Source organism: Poecilia mexicana, unplaced genomic scaffold (genome assembly GCF_051168715.1).
Source record: "Poecilia mexicana isolate PSO_F unplaced genomic scaffold, ASM5116871v1 scaffold_19, whole genome shotgun sequence".
NCBI lineage: Eukaryota > Metazoa > Chordata > Actinopteri > Cyprinodontiformes > Poeciliidae > Poecilia > Poecilia mexicana.
Window position 1 is genome coordinate 3,509,699 of NW_028263388.1, and position 17,485 is coordinate 3,527,183.

General features: G+C 41.0%; 1 protein-coding gene across 1 annotated transcript; it reads right to left on the minus strand.

Moving 5' to 3' along the window:
- Nucleotides 1-943: 943 nt before the first annotated feature.
- rfng (RFNG O-fucosylpeptide 3-beta-N-acetylglucosaminyltransferase) lies at nt 944-14,860 on the minus strand. Its single transcript, XM_014976549.2, has 9 exons — nt 14,609-14,860; nt 12,300-12,851; nt 9,922-9,970; nt 9,733-9,835; nt 8,951-9,104; nt 8,696-8,781; nt 7,272-7,437; nt 5,838-5,923; nt 944-4,503 (listed from the first exon to the last, which is right to left on the minus strand). The coding sequence occupies exons 2-9, from the start codon at nt 12,741-12,743 to the stop codon at nt 4,428-4,430; spliced, it is 1,164 nt and encodes a 387-aa protein (XP_014832035.1). The 5' UTR covers nt 12,744-12,851; nt 14,609-14,860; the 3' UTR covers nt 944-4,427.
- Nucleotides 14,861-17,485: the final 2,625 nt, after the last annotated feature.

The window sequence follows — 17,485 nt, forward strand, 5'->3', positions numbered from 1 at the left end:
GAATAATTCGATTTTTTTTTTAAATAAAATAAAAAAACATTGTATTACCTAAGCATTCCTTTAGAGAGCCATTTGGTTTTGTTTGTTTGTTTTTACAGGATTGGAACCAGGTGAAGGTAAAACTGCCGCCCATGACTTCTGGATAGAACAGACAGTTTTGTGTTTTGTTTTGTTTTTTTTTTTTCATTTTGAGTGAAAAATAAATTTTTTGAATGGGCTGTTCTTTCAGCAAATGGTCGTTTTTTTAGACAGTATACTCCAGTTAATGATTAATCAATTCCTAAATTAGTTGACATTATTTCAATCATTGATTAGTCGCAATTAATCAGACTGCTTCAGCCTAGTAACTGTGGAAATTGATCTCCTTTAGACAAGTCTGTACGTTTTATTGGGACTCATAAACATCTGCAGTCCAGTTATTAATCAGTCCATGTCCTCTCTAGCCCACATAGAACCTTGGTTTCTTATCTTCTGCTTAAGTTTAGTGATATTTTTGGCTTGTTTGCATTGAAAAGACACTTCCTCCAGCTGATCCCTTACAGCTCTCTCAAAGATCAACTCCTATTTATTGCCTTGAGTTTTCTGGCCTGATGTTTTGAATGTCTGGAATGACCCTCACCATAGACTTCCTGGATTTTTTAGGAATGACCCTTCATCTGGTCCAGTGTGTTCTGGTGGAGTCTTTGAGGATGATAGCTGATTTCAGAACTTTGAATGCATCGCTCATAGGTCAAGCTCTCCAAGCAATCATTTGCCAGAAATCTTCAGATTTACAAGAGATACTAAAAAATGTTTGCAGAAGTCAGTCAACATATACATCCTCAGTCTCCTACTTCCATTCATCCAGTTTTAGAGTTTAATGGCAGGAAATGAGCAACCTTTTATGAACCCAGAGAAATGTGATGTCCACCTTCAAAAACAATCATTCAGTCTGAAACAGCCAGAAAGATGAAGGCTTTAATTTTCTCCCGCAGCATATAGAAACACGAGTTAACAGAAACAGTCTGACCCACCGACCCGCAGTGGGACACACACTTTTGGGTTCTAGTCTTCCTGTGCAGAGGTAGCCTGTTGCTTTACACAAAAACACAGGAGAAACACACACACACACAGTGGGTTGTTATCCGAGACACATGGCAGAATCAGGCTCAGTGTGAAACAGAGGGTTAGAGCGGAAAAACTCCTGATGATTATGCTTAATAAAGCTACGGTTGCCTCTAACAGCACTTTAAATTTCAGGAGGAGGGGTTCTGTAGAAGGTTATGAGCAGTCATCACTTTACCTGCAGCAGTTAACATGTTAACATCTTCACTTTGATCAAACATATTATCTCTCTTTAGCTAGTGTCTCATCAAATCAGTGCAGATTTATAACTGACAGCATCAATGGTTCAAGCAAACACAAAAAACATTTTAAACTCTCAGCCTGTGATATTTAATTGTCTCTGTATGCAAACAACCTTTGCAAACATCACAAGAGTTGAAAGCAGCCATGTCCAACCTAACATGGGAACATGTGAAACAGAGATGATCTGTTTGATATGTCAAAGGAGTCAGAGGTCATATGGATCGTAATATGATGTGGGAAATTCATGAACTGAGTGGAAAACTGATGAGCTCACCTTTCTTCAGACTACTTCAAAGAGAGAAAAGTTTTATATTGTCAAAGGTTTTGATAAACTCAGAAACAACAAGCCTGTGAGCTCCTCTACACCCTGGACAACACACACACACGCGCACGCGCGCGCACACACACGTTTGTTTTGCTATCTTTGTGGGGACTTTCCATTGACTTCCATTCATTTCTACTCATTTCTACAGCCTAAACCTGACCTTTACCCTTTTCCTAACCCTAACCATCACATACCTAACCCTAACCAAAACTCAATTCATACCTTAGCCCTAACTCTGACCCCTGACCCAAAAACAGGGTTTCACCTCGTGGGGACCAGGCTCAGGTCCCCACGAGGAGCGACTGGTCCCCACAACGTAGCATATGTCAGGAAAATCGTCCCCACAAGGTATTACAAAACAAACGCACACACACACACACACACACACACACACACACACACACACACACACAAGGAGAAGGGAAGCACAGCTTTAGAGGGTTCTAAGTGTTTGCATGAACCACAATGACAAGTTGGAGCTTTGAAGGTTTTTTAAGAAGAAAATCACCTTCTGTTTCTCTGACTAACCACCCATCTCCATTCTATCAGGTGAGATGACGACAAATAACTTCACCACAAAACCCCAGTATATGAAAACTACAAACAAACAAACAAAAAAAGACAAGTACAGATTAACAATCTGAGCCATATTCATCCCTTGGGCCTGATAGCATCAGGTCCAGATTTTACACCTTGATTGTGAAAATATGTCCTGACTCTGTCACTATACACAAAAATATAAAATACAGTTTATCCAATTTGACATCAATACTATAATACAATACTATATTCAACAACAGCTGATAACATAAAGTATGTGACAAGAGTGCAAAAGAAGAAATAAACTGGGAAAATATATTTGGCTGAGTCTATAAAGGCATTTATCAGGTACAGACTGAAAGAGTGCAGTGAGTTTTGATCATTTCATTCCTGCTCAATTAACATGTGAGAAGCTATAACTCATTTATTACAAGAATCCTAAACATTTCCTTCATTTTAATAAAACATTCAAACAAATGGTAAAAAAAAAATCTGCCATTCATTAAACTGAAACATCACATCTTTATAAGGAAATGAAAATACTGAAAGGTGTTTCACATAACAGTAAAGAGTCCAGATCAGCTTCCATCTTTAAACTGCTCTCTGTGTGTTTTCCCTGCAGAGATCTCTCCTTGTCTAGAGAGACATCTAAAGTTCAAAACAGGAAATGCTACAAGTGAAAGTCAGAGCAAAATCTCTAATGTAACAGTTAAAAAAAACCAAACAATTATGATTACTTCTCCTGCCTCAGAGTTACTGAAGGTTTCAACAAGCCGGTTATTCTATCATGTCTTCCATCTAACAAACATCAGGTGACCTGCTCCATTAAATCCTAAGCTGATTCTGTGTTTCTTTTGCATTTACATCTTCATGTCCACACAGTGATTCTGAAGGCAAAAATACTGCTCAGCACATTAATAATAATAATAATAATAACAATAATAATAATAATAATAATAATATGGCCAAAAAAAACTGCAGGATGACCTTTTAAACAGGTTTCAGTTTAACTGAGTTTAACTCATTTTGATGTAATTTGTGTAAAAAAAAAAAAAAAAAAAAAAGATGCAACAGGAAGGTGAATTTATCAGGCCCGGATCTTTTATCACCCTCATCTATGTGTGTGTCGTCTTCTTGAGCTTCTTCTGCATCTGTTTTGCTTGGTGCCATGTTGCCATGTTGCTTCTCATTCTCCTGATGCGTTTGGCCAGAGAGAGTTCCTTCATATCCTGCAGGTTTTCCAGGCATAACCAGCAGGCTGCTGTGACAGCTGAATGTGGGATTAATCCAAATGTGATCTGGTGACATGTGAGGCTTTCATCTCTTTCTGCCATGTGCATACGAATAAAAAACTAAACTCCTCTGTTAGTTGCACCCTGAATAGTTTTCTTTATTGCTTTTATGCCTGTGCAATCAGTGAGCTGCTGGTGCAGGCGGGGGCAGGGCTTGATGATGATAATGACTCATTCTTCCATCCAGTGCTGGCTGAAAGAGCAGGTCCGGTTCTCAGAGTGGAAATGATAGTTTGGGTCAGTAAACCAGAAGATAGAAAATTGAAGGGTGATTGTTTGTTGTTTTTTTTCCAGGTGTGCCTAATGACTCACAATTTGCACATTTTCCATAACCTGAATTTTTTTCAAAACGTCTGTGAGCAAGGTAAAAAATGAACCAGTCTGAGGATCATCAACAAGTATCCCCAGATCTTTGGGTGTTTCCCCGAGTTAACAATGCTGCTGGTTGAAGGGTTGCCTTGGCAACAGACATCAGGTGATTATAACATTTAGTCAGAAATTCTGACTTAATTATGGAAAAAAATGGCATAAAAATATGTACCTACCATAGTACCAGGGTGGAACCAAAAGAACAGCAGATAACTAGCCGTCCATAAGCAGCAGAGAGGAGCCAGGTGAGCTGGCTGGTCAGGATTCCTTCTGGAGGTGTTCATATCCCTCTGGACCAGACCCAGGTCAGGATATGGGAATGCATTCCTCTGCTGGCCTGGGAACACTGTGGGATTCCCCAGAGAGAGCTGGACCAGGGGGCTGCAGGGCAGGAAGGCTACTGAGGCTGCTGTCCCCAGCCCTTCCCGGATCAGGAGGAATACAGCGGATGGACCATCTCCTCACTGACATGACATCAGTCCAGGAACAGCAAAGTTATTTTTGACATATTGAATTATTGCTGAAACACTTGGGCTGAGTTGTTTCCAGGATGTTCAGTTTGTGTGTCCAGGTTTTAACTGTGGACACCACTCAGTGTCTGGGTACAGAAGGCAGTGGACCGTTTTAAATCTGCAGGATGGACAGAGACACAAGTGTTGAGTTTTTTCCGTATTAAGAAGTCAAGCTTTACCTGTACTCAGCATGGAGGTGTGTCCATTATTACCATGAGTCAAGGTGTGTGCATCTCTCAAGTTGCATCTCATGTTTTATCAGGTGTTCTAAAAACAACTACTTTCTATGACTGAAGGCTAAGTGAGTCAGTCAGTCAGTTTTTTTTAAAACAAAAAGGCTGTGATGGGTTAGCATGCAAGCTCTGAGATCGAGTCTGACAAGATCTGCATCTGTGACATGTTCAAACTAAGACCTCAATACAGTCCAAACTATAAAAATACATAAACCTTTTTTTCTTGATAAACCAGGCTAAATCTTTCCCATTTTAGGTCAGTATGGATTACTACTCGGGTTGGCGTTCTAAGGTTTGACCCCAATGTAATGATGGTCTTTACATTGGACTCTAATCTGCCTTTTTCTTCTGCTTTTAATGGCTTCTTTTTGACTGAACAGCTTTTCAGGCTTTAGCAGCGTTTTGTTCTGGTGCTGATTCGCTCCAGAACCCGTTCTGCTCTGGCACATGCCGGCCTGTTGTTCCAGACTGATGGAGGTTCATCCATCAGCCTATTCTTGATGTAGGATGCCATCATCCTACATCCTACAAAAGCCGATATCCATATATCGGCTTTTGTAATTTTTTTATGATATCACGCACAAAAGCATTTGAGGTGTTTGAGGTGCTTTACAGGAACATTAAACTTGTTTAACGGTGCATTAATCTTAGTGAATGGTAATATCTAAAGGTAATTAAATGATAAATACTCACTCTCAATATTCAAGCAAACAGAAATAAGTTAGATTATTCTAAATGACTTAAAACAAAGTTTAACCTTATTTGATGTCGGTTTTTGTGTAGTGTAAATCCCTTCATTCAACTCCAGATCCAAAATGTCACAGCAGTTTAAAGAAACATCACAGCATTATCCATCTGTAGGACAAAGTCTCCCTTTGTCCTGCTCTTATACTGTAGCGTACATTCACTACAATCAGTCTTACTGACTTCAGTTTCTTTAAAAGTTGTGACTGAGAATCTTACCATTGTTGAAGAGGTCCAAGCTAAGGTTTGCTACTAGCTTTAGCTTAATCTAAGTGTTAAGGCCCAGCAGATAACAGCTAAATGTCTGCTTGTTAGGTCCTAACTTCAGCCAGCGAAGAGCATCAAATATGATCTACCATCCACACAGACAGGAGGATTCATGAAACACTCAGTTAGTTCAGAGCTCTCCACAGGAGCTCAGGTTGTTTGGGAAACCTTCAGAAAGTCAATGCAGAAAAAGACACTTGCTGCTCACCTGGTGGGGTCTTCAGTCAGAGAAAATCCCCCAACGATGCTGACCACGTTTCTTCTGTTCTCAAAGCCTCCATAACTCAAAGTGACCTTGTGAAAGACATGCAGAGAAATGAGAAAATAGAAGAAAAAAAAAAACACTGTGTCAGGAACACCCTGTTGGTACTGGACACCCCTTTGGTCCACTGGTCATAAAACATGTGGACACGGTCAGCAGAAATATTCAGTTATGGAGTCATGACATAAAACTGCAGTGGGTGTAACTGTACATGCCTTTGTTTAGTCACACTTCATACATTTTTTCTTAAATAAAAAAAATAAATACAAAATTAGAAATATTAATATAGATAATTAGATTTTTTTTTAGTTAAGATTTTCTGTTATCTTTATGGTTTTGCATTTCAAATAGTGGTCAGCATAGAACTGACAGAAAACTGGTTGAACAAACTGAATTTTACAGTAAAATGGACAGTGTCTCTCAGGAAGCTTTGAATCAGTCTGCCAACATTTGATTAGAAAACGACTAAAGGGGTAGTATTGTCTAACATGAACTATTCTGAGCCCTATACAATTATGATTTTATTCCCTCATGGAAAACATACCTGGAGTGTTGCTTTGATTTTTTTCTCCATACTTGTTTGAGTAATCCTTGCATCTCCCGTGGCAAACAGTCAGTGGTACCTAAAGGCTTGCACTTACAAAGCTCCACCTATTTACCTAAAGCTCTTCCTTGGACCTGCAGTCTCCAGTGAGCTTGTGCCTCACTCCTCCCCAACTCAGCTCCTCTAGACTAGCAGCAGCAATTAGCCAACACCTGGAGGAACTGTGCATCTACTGGGTTTATTAGACCAACTACAACACTCATAAGAACTGTTGTAGACGGCATCAATCGAAAAATATTGTGATGAAGAGCTGAAGGCAGAGTGTTGGAAAGACTAGGAGCCTCTTAAAGAGACAGCAGCCCAATTCAAGGTGTCACATACAGGTATGATGCAAATTCAAGTTTCTTTTAAGTTATGTTTAATATATGCAGCAATTTTATATCAACTGGAGGTTATTGATTATACTATAAAATAATACATAATACCACCCGTTTAATCACCACACATCTTTCTCCTTTCATTTTCCTTTAAACCATCCACTTGTCATATTCACACTCATTTTCAGTTATTTAACTACTACTCCTCCAGTCCAGGTAGTTTTCTTCAGTGAGTTTTAGTTGCAGATTGTTTTTTTGTCTTGCTTCAGCTGCTCATGTGGACCGCTGGGCCCATGCACATGATGCCAGCTGGATAATTCCCAAAAATGCCACACGTTGCTGCAATGTGATCAACTAAATTGCTCTATGTGTTGTGCAACTGAAAAGTGTGCCTCATAAAGAGGCCAGAAAGCAAAATTCCAAAATGAATGAAATAGTAAGAGGTGCTTGCTAACTCACCTGATGGAGCACGGTGGGAACGGGCAGCTTCTGCAGGTTCTCCAGGTGAGAGTGGAACAGGTGTGTGTGAGTGAGTGTGACCTCCAGCAGCGCCTCGATGATGTAGCCGATGGTGCAGTCATCTGGGAGGCGGATCTTTTCTGCCGTGGTGATGAAGTTTCCCAAACTGAAACCACAAAATGTTTCAGCGCTTAGAACAACTCCACACATGTTCCAGGTGAATGTGTGACCTGGCTAATGACTGCTAATGTATCTGCAGCGATTTAGACACTACAAAAAACAAAACATACAAGCCCGGAAATAGTGTGTAAAGGCACAACTGTGGTCAAGCTCACCAGCTACCTGAAATACTCAGCAGGATTAGCTGATGTGGTCACAATGGGATTGCATCATCTGGTATTTCAGCCTGTTTGTTAAAAGGACCAAACTGTCTGAAATGGATTCTGTGTTTTAAGTGGACTTTGTGCAGCTCTGTCCAGAACTGCTCCAACACTCTGTATTTCTGAACATGCTTACATTTTGGCAACTATGTAAGCATTTGTCAAAATGCTTACATAGTTGTAAGCATTTTGACAAATGCTTACATCTTTCTGAACTAGATGTTCAGAAAGATGCTAGCCTCCATCTTTCTGAACATCTAGTCACAAATCATATCAAATCCTTCCTCCGAACTGCTATCATTCAACCCACCACATCAGTGATGCAGCATCCTCTGCCCTCACTCATCTGGGACCGAATGTCAGAATGTTCTTCATAGATTTTGATTAAACATTTCACCCATTCCTGCAGCAACAAACGCAGAAACCAAGGCAGCTTGGTTTCAACATCTGGCTCTTGGGCCCCCTGCAGACAAACATCCCCATGCAGAACATGGAGCCCCTCAGGGATGGGAACTCGGCCCCTTTGTTAGCCCAGCTGGTAGCAAAGTCACAGAACTGGGTCTCATCCACCACAAGAACAGCATCTACTAGAGAGGAAGTGGGCCATAAGCTGAAACAACGGAGCGCTCAATTACTAATAGAAAACTTTCCACCAATCTGATGGCTGAGTAACATAAATAACTGATTAAAAGCAATAAATATATTTGCAGTTGAGTTCACATGTCTATTTATTCAATAATCTAGGAGCAAAAATGGTTTTGAAGGAAAGTGTTTTTGTTTTTTTAAATCAATGTATAGTTAGATTAAAATGTGATTAATTGCAATCAATTAATCACAGATGCTGCAATTAATGTGATAAAATCTTTTAAAACCTTTAAATCGAGTCCCACTACTAGTTATTTTATCTCTTTTTATCTAAAATGTCACTTCATTACAAACGTTGAAAATCATCATCCCATCTACTTATATTCAGAGGATATAAATGTAGCGTTTCTCCTATCGTTCTGTTTCTGATGATAATAACTATTGTGACGGTTTGCCCACCTGGCCCAGGGGCTCATTTTCAGAGCCAGACCTCGACTGATGCAGAACCCCGCTCCCCCTGTGGCGAACCAGAACTTCACAGACATCTGAAATGAAGAAGATGGCAAATCAGCCAAATTCTGCCAGGTCAAAAGAGAAAAACACAAAAAGTCATGGCTTAAAACGCTGGCCAATTCAAATCTGCTAACTCTAAAAAGGTTTATACGTGATGCAGTGAGAGGAGCAGGAAACTGAGGAAGGTCTAAGCAGGCTGACCGTTCCATCGCTCTTCACCCTCTCTGCAGCCTCTATGGGGTGGTCCAGACTGGGCCGGCCCAGGTAGATGTCCTGGCTGTGGTGGTACGAGGACAGCAGTCGCAGCAGACTGGGCAGGATCACATAGTTATCATCATCCACATGGCAGAACCACCTACAACACACAGAACATCAGAAACACACATCGGTCAAGAAAAGTCATCATCATCATCAACAGCTGGATATTTGGTTTACTCTGAATCCTTCAGACAGTCAGATTCTAGCCCTGATCAGACTCATGTCTCAGATTAAAAGCACAGTTCAAAAATAACCTTTAAGCAAGTATTAAACATACTTTTGATTAAGGTGTAATTTCTGTGTTTAAAAAAAATTATTGGTCTGATCATGTATATTCTGAACTTGAATTTCATGTTTTCATTGACTGGAAGCAGAAAATCATAGATAACTCCTGGATAACATCAGTCTGTATGGAAACAATGTATAATCTGTGTTTCAATTGGTGAAGGAATTACTGAAGGAAATTAACTGTTCAATAACATTCTAATTTATTGGATGGGTCTGTATTTTCTAATGAAAGCCCCAAATTCTTTAGAGCTGATTTTCAGATGGACGGACTGAAGCAAGTACGAAAAAAAGCAAGAAAGGAAGAAAGAGACAACGAAAGCCCAGAAATACAAACATTTTTTGGTACATTTTGAGACTTTAAAAAACCAAACTCAAGACATTTTGCCACCTGGTAGGAACCCTGACATCGTATCTGTGTTTCGGAATGTGCTACTCACTTCTTCTGGGACTCGATGAATTTATCGTACTCCACAGACATCTTGCAGCACAGAGCCTGTCGGTTGTGAGCAGCTGAGCAGTTGGTGTTGATGATGTTAGTTCCTGAGGCAGAGACATCCCAGAATAATCTGGCATACAGACAGGCTGATGTGGTCAGAACAGCAACACTCTTCACTTCAGCTGCTTACCTGTCTTCAGCTGCAGCTCCCTGTCATCACCATCAGTGAATATGAAGGTCTGGAACAGAGAGAGGCCCCTTAGTGTGTTAGTGGGAACAAACAGCAGTTCACACCACCTGTTAAAGGGCCAATCGGATCATCTGCTGGCAGTTATGAAATAATCAGAGCAAAACATTATGACTATCATAGGGTTCTTAGCATCTGCAGCCCTTTCGCTTAGTGTGCAAGCTTCACTAGCTGAGACATCGAGCTGCTTGCATGCGACTGTGGTTTTAGAACAAAGAGGCCACAGAGTGCTGAATCAACAGAAACAAGATACTCACAAAGAAATTCACAAAAATTCTGATTGATTCTTTTAAAGGATTCCTCCTATAATAAATAACCATAGAAACAGATTTTAAATAGGAATACACTGATATGAAAATTTGGGCCAGTGCCGATATTCAATGTTAATATTGCTGTTATGGCCGATAACTGATATTTTAAATATTTTCCTACTATTTCGACATTGTAAAATGACCACACCGCTTACACTGCTTCAGTTAAGCTTCCCACAATCCTTTGCTGCATCTCTAACCCCGCCACATGACGAAGCCCCTCCCCCTCCAGAAACACAAACAGCAACGAGCTGGAAATAAATATCGGCTGTTAATGTTGGCCCAGTTCTTCTCATCAGACCAATGCCGATACATTAAACCATGACTAACATTGGCCAGTCGCCATGTTGATGCAAACATTTTGTGCATCACTCATTTTGATCCCGGTCTACTGTATGCAGAACAGAATCTGATTCTGTTTTCCATATGCTAATGAGAATGAGAGATGAGTTGGGCATCTTGACACGATGAGTTATAGACGATCCCAGATATGACCTTTCACCATGGTAACCAAACACCAACGGCAAAAACATTGATGTTTGTACATTTAGAGACAAATATTTGTTGATTAAAATAAAAAAATTAAAAAACTCAACGCAACGCTGGATATTAGAAGAGAAAGGCTCAAACTGTGGACCAGCATTTATGAGATAAGTTAAGTTCAACCAGCTGTCGTGGAATCAGATGTTAATAATTTCTTTAATTGCTCAAATATGCGATCCCTCTGTGCACATGGAGACTGCCATAAACAGCAGTGGAAAGACTTTAAATTAACTGTCAGCAACAAATCTTCTTTTTACTGCTGGCAGGAAGACCTAGCTGCTCTCTGCCGGTGTGAGCAGTGTGTGTTTGTGTGTGTTCAGAACTTGGTGGGCCAAGGACTCAGAGCACAAATACAACAAACTGCTGCTGTGATAAGCCCAACGGTTGCAGATAATCAAACATTTAAATAAAAGACAAAGATATATCCTGAGTAAACAGTAAAGTTTCCAAATGTGATTTGGTCTATTAAGGGAAAAGACTAGTCAGACCAACCTGTAAATGTCTCCTAAACCTAATAACCAGTTCTGCCTTTAGCAGGAACATCCAGCATCCAGAAAACTCCTCTGTCTTCTCCCAGTGCTCCCAGCCCTAACTAACAACAACCAATCAGAGCCAGGGGCTGGTCTTAGTGCTGGCAATCATCCTGGTGACCAAGCTGCTTATCCTTCCTAGCTCCGCCTCCTTTCCTCACTGCTACGCTACAATTTCTTTCGGTAGAGGCGTGAGGCTTTGCTTTTCAAGCTTTTCGCTCCTGCTTCATCTGATCTGACACAAACCATTTCTTGATTCTACACATCAGATAGTAATCAGTTTAGGTTCAGGGCTAAATAACTTTTATCAGTTATTTAAAAAAGCTTTTTGCATTTACTCAGGTTATACTTGTTTGACATCTAAAACATTTTAATCAGAGCAAAAGTAAAACAAATTAGAATAAATAATAATGAGTAGGGATGCACCGACATCTTTATCTGATATTAATATTGTTTTAATGGCCAGTAACTGATATTTTATACATATAGTATATATTTCAGTTCTCTTTTCACACCTTGGAAAAAAGCAGTCACACAATGACTTCATCGCTGCTTCAGTTAAGATCCACAGTCCTTTGCTGCATCACTGTCTTTGTCACATGACCAACTTTCTCTCCTCTCCCTCCAGAAATAAACGGCAGCAGGATGGAAATAAATATTGGTTTTATTCATTGAACCGATACTGATGTTAGTGCTGATATGTTGTGTATCCATCAATATGAAGCAACTACTTCTTCACACCACTGCAGCTGAACAATTAAAATTATTTTACAAGCTATACAAAAAAAGTTAAGAGGTCCCATGCAAAACATCAGTAGATGAAACATTATTCAGATTTGTTTGTACTATCAATGAGTCCAGCTACAAAATAACATCAGGATATATTGACTCCTTATTTCTCTCCAAATGGTTTAGCATGCCCAGCTGCATCACTCACCTGTTCCTTGGCTTGGGAAACCCAGGTCTGGAACAGCAGCTCCAGTCTGGACCTGTGGTACTTCCTGGTGGTCTTCACTGCGATGAAAATGTCCTTCAGCTCCAGCTGGTCAGTATTCCTAGGCCCTGATTCCACATTTCTCTTGGGAGAGGGAACGTCAGTTCTAGCGGATTCTGCTATGACCTCTGAACTCCTCCTGAGCCCTGCATCTGTGTTGGTGCTGCCAGCGCTGGCGGTACCTGTTGGTAGGTTGGCATGCTGCTCTGATGAGGCAGACTTAGCGTGGGGTCGGGGCTGAGGCGGCTCCAGCTGGCGGGGGGGCGACTGGAGGGCCGGGATGAGCAGCAGCAGGAGGGAGCAGAGAGCAAGAGAGAACAGGAAGCAGGACTTACTGACGCCCACCGAGGCTATGTGCATCCTGGCTGGCCAATGGGGCGGGGTCATCAGCCTCCAGGGCTGCAGTTGCTCCCAACACCGTCGTGGGCTGGCATCATTCCATCACATGGAAACGTGCAGGGGCGGTCAGAACTTTCACTCAAAACAACAATGATCCTGTAATAATAATACAAAATGAGTCGAACCAATCATGCAAAAAATAATAACCACTGTCATTTATTAATAAATAATTTTTGATATAAACTGTATTGTTTTAAAGTAGTATGTGTGTTCCAGCCACATAGTGCCATTTTTTAACACAGTGAAGTAACTATGTTCCCTTCAGTTGTTATAGAAATGCTGTATCAAATGCGACTCCAAAGAAACTTGACTTTGCAATTTAATGCCTTGAAATTGGTCCTCTGTCTCTTTAAAAACTCCTACTCTTTCTGAAACTCCGCCTTCCAGAATTTATTACAACATGGCTCTTCACAGTTCCCACCATAGGTTCCCACAAGTATGAATCGGAAGTGATCCACCCCACTCAACCTCCATCTTGGTAGGGAAGGCATCGCAAAGCACATGGAGGAGCTTCGCCTGAAATCCATGGACACGTACAATTAATGTTTAAACTGATTTGTAAAAAAGGTCCGAACTCTTTTCATGAATATAAGATTCTGGTGGCTGGCAGAGTAAGTACCTGTAGTCACGTATGCGTATGCTACATAACCGTCTTAGCTTGCAGATAAAAGCTACATTAGCTGAGCTAATGTTGCTAGTTTGACAGCAAGTACTACTGTAAATATCACTGATATTTATCTTAGCATTACACAGACGTAGGTAGATTACTCATAAATTGTTACCGAGTAATAGTTGTAATGTGCTTATATTATGTACAAGTTAAATGGGAGCGAGGGGAGAGCTGATCCTAAGCTTGTTGCTTGTTTATTGTTGTCATAGCAACCACTGCAATTGTCATCACAGTAGGTTACTAGGGGTGCACCGAGTTATCAGCCAGTCGAGTCATCTGCACCGATTTCCTTAATTTTGGGAGATTGGTGATTGGTCGACACATGTGAAGTCGATCTTATCCACCGATCTTATTGATTTTATCTTATCAATACTGCTATTAAACTTGAATTTCTCCAGTGAGAGACAATGAAAGCTCTTTCTATCCTATTCTATTATATTCATTTAAAGAAAATATCAAAGTAACATTCATTGTTGGTAAACAAATGAAATTATGGTTTTGTGGTTAGCTTTTCATGAGCAGCTTGCCATTTAAGCTTTGTTCAATAAGCAATGACAATACTTTATTTCTATATCGTAATAGATCAATCCCCAGAACTTAAAAACTATATAGGATGAAATAATGAATAACAGAGCATAAAGTATGTGTGTTGTCTAACTTTGATTAGTAGGGTAACGACATAAACTGTGTAGATGTGTGGTTGAGATACAAATAAAAATCTAATTTGAAAATGAGACCCGTTCTGTGTGAAGGAGCCAGCAGGGGCCACAGGAAGACATCATCCAACTGAAGGAGTCTCCTTTAAAAGTTGTGTCTTAGATGTCATGGGGCAGATTACTGGTTAACTTCGTTCTAATAGTTTCAACAGATAAAGCTGACAGAAAACAATTTCAGAAGTTTGCCACCACAGTGGAAACCCCTGAAAAAAGTTATTATTAAGTCAAAATAGAGTCCTTCTCATTAGTATAATTCTTCTTCTTGGCTACATGAAATTAAAGGAAGTCATTTCCGGCTCTTTAAATGGCGCTTTGGAGCCGCGGTAGCATGATTGCCCAAATCCCAACGAAGTAATGAATCCTGAGTTATCCTGGGCGCTTTTTCAGGTTCACCACCTGGAAGAGTAGCACTCTGAACAGAGACATTCACAAAGTGGAACAAAGAATATCATCTATCAGCAACTTACCTTCATAAGGTACTTCTGTTTTTACACTATTCGGAAACAGAAGCAGCAGAAACGAACCCCAAACAGCCCCTGTGAGTTCTAAACCGCGCTAAATAAAAGAACGGAACCGGAGCAAGTGTGTTCCTTCAGGTTCTGACGGCGGTGCTAACCGAGCCCCTGGTCCCACACACAGCCGTCTATCTGAGGACAGGTCAGCAACAGAAAGACGTTATTCTTCCGAACTCTCAGACACATTCCTAAAACTCGAGCTGCATCCGAAGAGGTAAAGCAAATCCGGTTCAAACTTTCAAAATAAAACAGCGATTTTTTTTTTCAACAAATAAAAGCAGACGTTTTTAGATGGGGATTGCAGGGAAAGGCCACAAACTGTAGAAGGGTGGCACACTAAAATGGCAATTTCACCCAAATGCCCTGCGGTCTTAAATTACAATGAGCAATAGATTAAACCTACTTTTTTCTGCATATTTCAGTAAAGAATTGCTTGTTGCTGCATTCAGTTAAATACAAAAATGTTGAAAACTTGGGTAACACTTTATTTGAAGGGGGTTGAATAAGACTGACATGACACTTTCATAAACATGACATATCACATGTCATGAACATGAATAAGCCTTCATGAATATTTATGACTGTTGTCATAAAGCGTCATTCGGTAAATTATGGCACTTTTAAGACAAAGTTGACATTATTCAAAATGTCTTTGTTATGACAACTTGACATTAACCAAGAAATAATTACTGTTTAAACGTTACCTTTAATAACATAAAGTTACCTGATTTTTAAAGTGCAATCAGTAATAATTTTATAACAAATTTATATCAGTAATGATATAAATTCAAAGACCAAGTATGTCATAAGACCAAGTATGTCATATCATCAATGATGATACTCTTATATGAAGCTGGGACTTCTTCAGGAAAGTTTTTATATATATATATATATATATATATATATATATATATATATATATATATATATATATATATATATATATATATATATATATATCCTTGAAATGCTCGGCTATAAGAGCAACCATGAGACCCAATATCCATCATGGAAAAGACGGTTAGAGGCTAAGATCAAGATAACAAGGAGGGAAGTGAGCCAGCTGTCAGAGCTCCTAAGGGGTGCAATGAAAAGATCAGTACCCAAGAAGTACAGCCAGATGCCCATACCTGAAGCACTCGAAACTGCCAAACAAAGGCTCCAAGCCTTGGCCAGCCGCCTAAAGAGATACACAAGAGAGAATGAAGCCAGGAGGATCAACCGGCTCTTCTCCACCCAACCAGCTAAAGTGTACTCTCAATGGCAGGGTACTAACAACAGAGCAGACCCACCAAGGCTGGAGACTGAACAATACTGGAAAGGCATATGGGAAAGGGACAGCATGTCATGACAGGATCATGTCAGGGCCTGACATGATCCATGCCTACTGGCTAAAGAAACTCACTGCCCTCTGCACCGCTTGGATTGATTACAAGAAAGCCTATGACTCAATGCTACACACCTGGATCATTGAATGCTTAGAGATGTACAACATCAATAGGACTCTAAGAGCCTTCATTGCAAACTCGATGGGGCTGTGGAAAACCACCCTTGAAGCCAACTGCAAACCGCTTGCACAAGTGTCCATCAAATGTGGCATATACCAAGGAGATGCTCTGTCCCCACTGCTGTTCTGCATAGGCCTGAACCCCCTCAGCCAAATCATCAACAAGACTGGCTACGGATACCGACTTAAGAATGGGGCCACAATCAGTCACCTCCTCTACATGGATGACATCAAGCTGTACGCCAAGAGCGAGCGAGACATCGACTCACTGATCCACACCACCAGGATCTACAGCACTGACATTGGGATGTCATTCGGACTAGAGAAGTGTGGCCGGATGGTTACAAAGAGAGGGAAGGTCGTCCGCACAGAAGGGGTCTCACTCCCAGAGGGAACGATAGCAGACATAGAGCACAGCTACAAGTACCTGGGAATACCACAAGCAAATGGCAACCTCGATGAGGTCACAAGGAAAGGAGCCACAGCCAAATACCTCCAACGAATAAGGCAAGTCCTGAGAAGCCAGCTCAATGGCAAGAACAAGATCCGTGCAATAAACAGCTATGCCTTACCAGTAATCAGATACCCTGCCGGAATAATTAGCTGGCCAATGGAAGAGATGAAGGCCACGGATGTTAAGACTCGGAAGCTACTAACCATGCATGGAGGGTTCCACCCCAAATCCAGCACCCTGAGACTGTACACGAGCCGTAAGGAAGGAGGCAGAGGACTAGTGAGTGTGAGAGCCACTGTCCAGGATGAAACATCTAAGATCCATAAATACATCAAGGACAAAGCCTCAACGGACGATGTGCTCAGCGAATGTCTCAGGCAATGGGGAACAGAGGACGAGGTGCTGGAGGAACCATCATGGGAAGACAAGCCCCTACATGGGATGTACCACCGACAAATAACTGAAGTGGCTGATATCAGGAAATCCTACCAATGGCTGGAGAAAGCTGGACTCAAGGACAGCACGGAGGCCCTCATCCTGGCCGCCCAGGAACAGGCCCTAAACACCAGAGCAATAGAAGCTCAGATCTACCACACCAGACAAGACCCAAGGTGTAGGTTGTGCAAGGAGGCCTCTGAGACAGTCCAGCACATAACAGCAGGGTGCAAGATGCTGGCAGGGAAAGCATACATGGAACGACATAACCAAGTGGCGGGCATAGTGTACAGGAACATCTGTGCCGAATATGGACTGGAAGCCCCGAGGTCAAAGTGGGGAACCCCCCCAAAGGTGGTGGAGAATGACCGAGCTAAGATCCTGTGGGACTTCCAGATCCAGACAGACAAGATGGTAATGGCGAACCAACCGG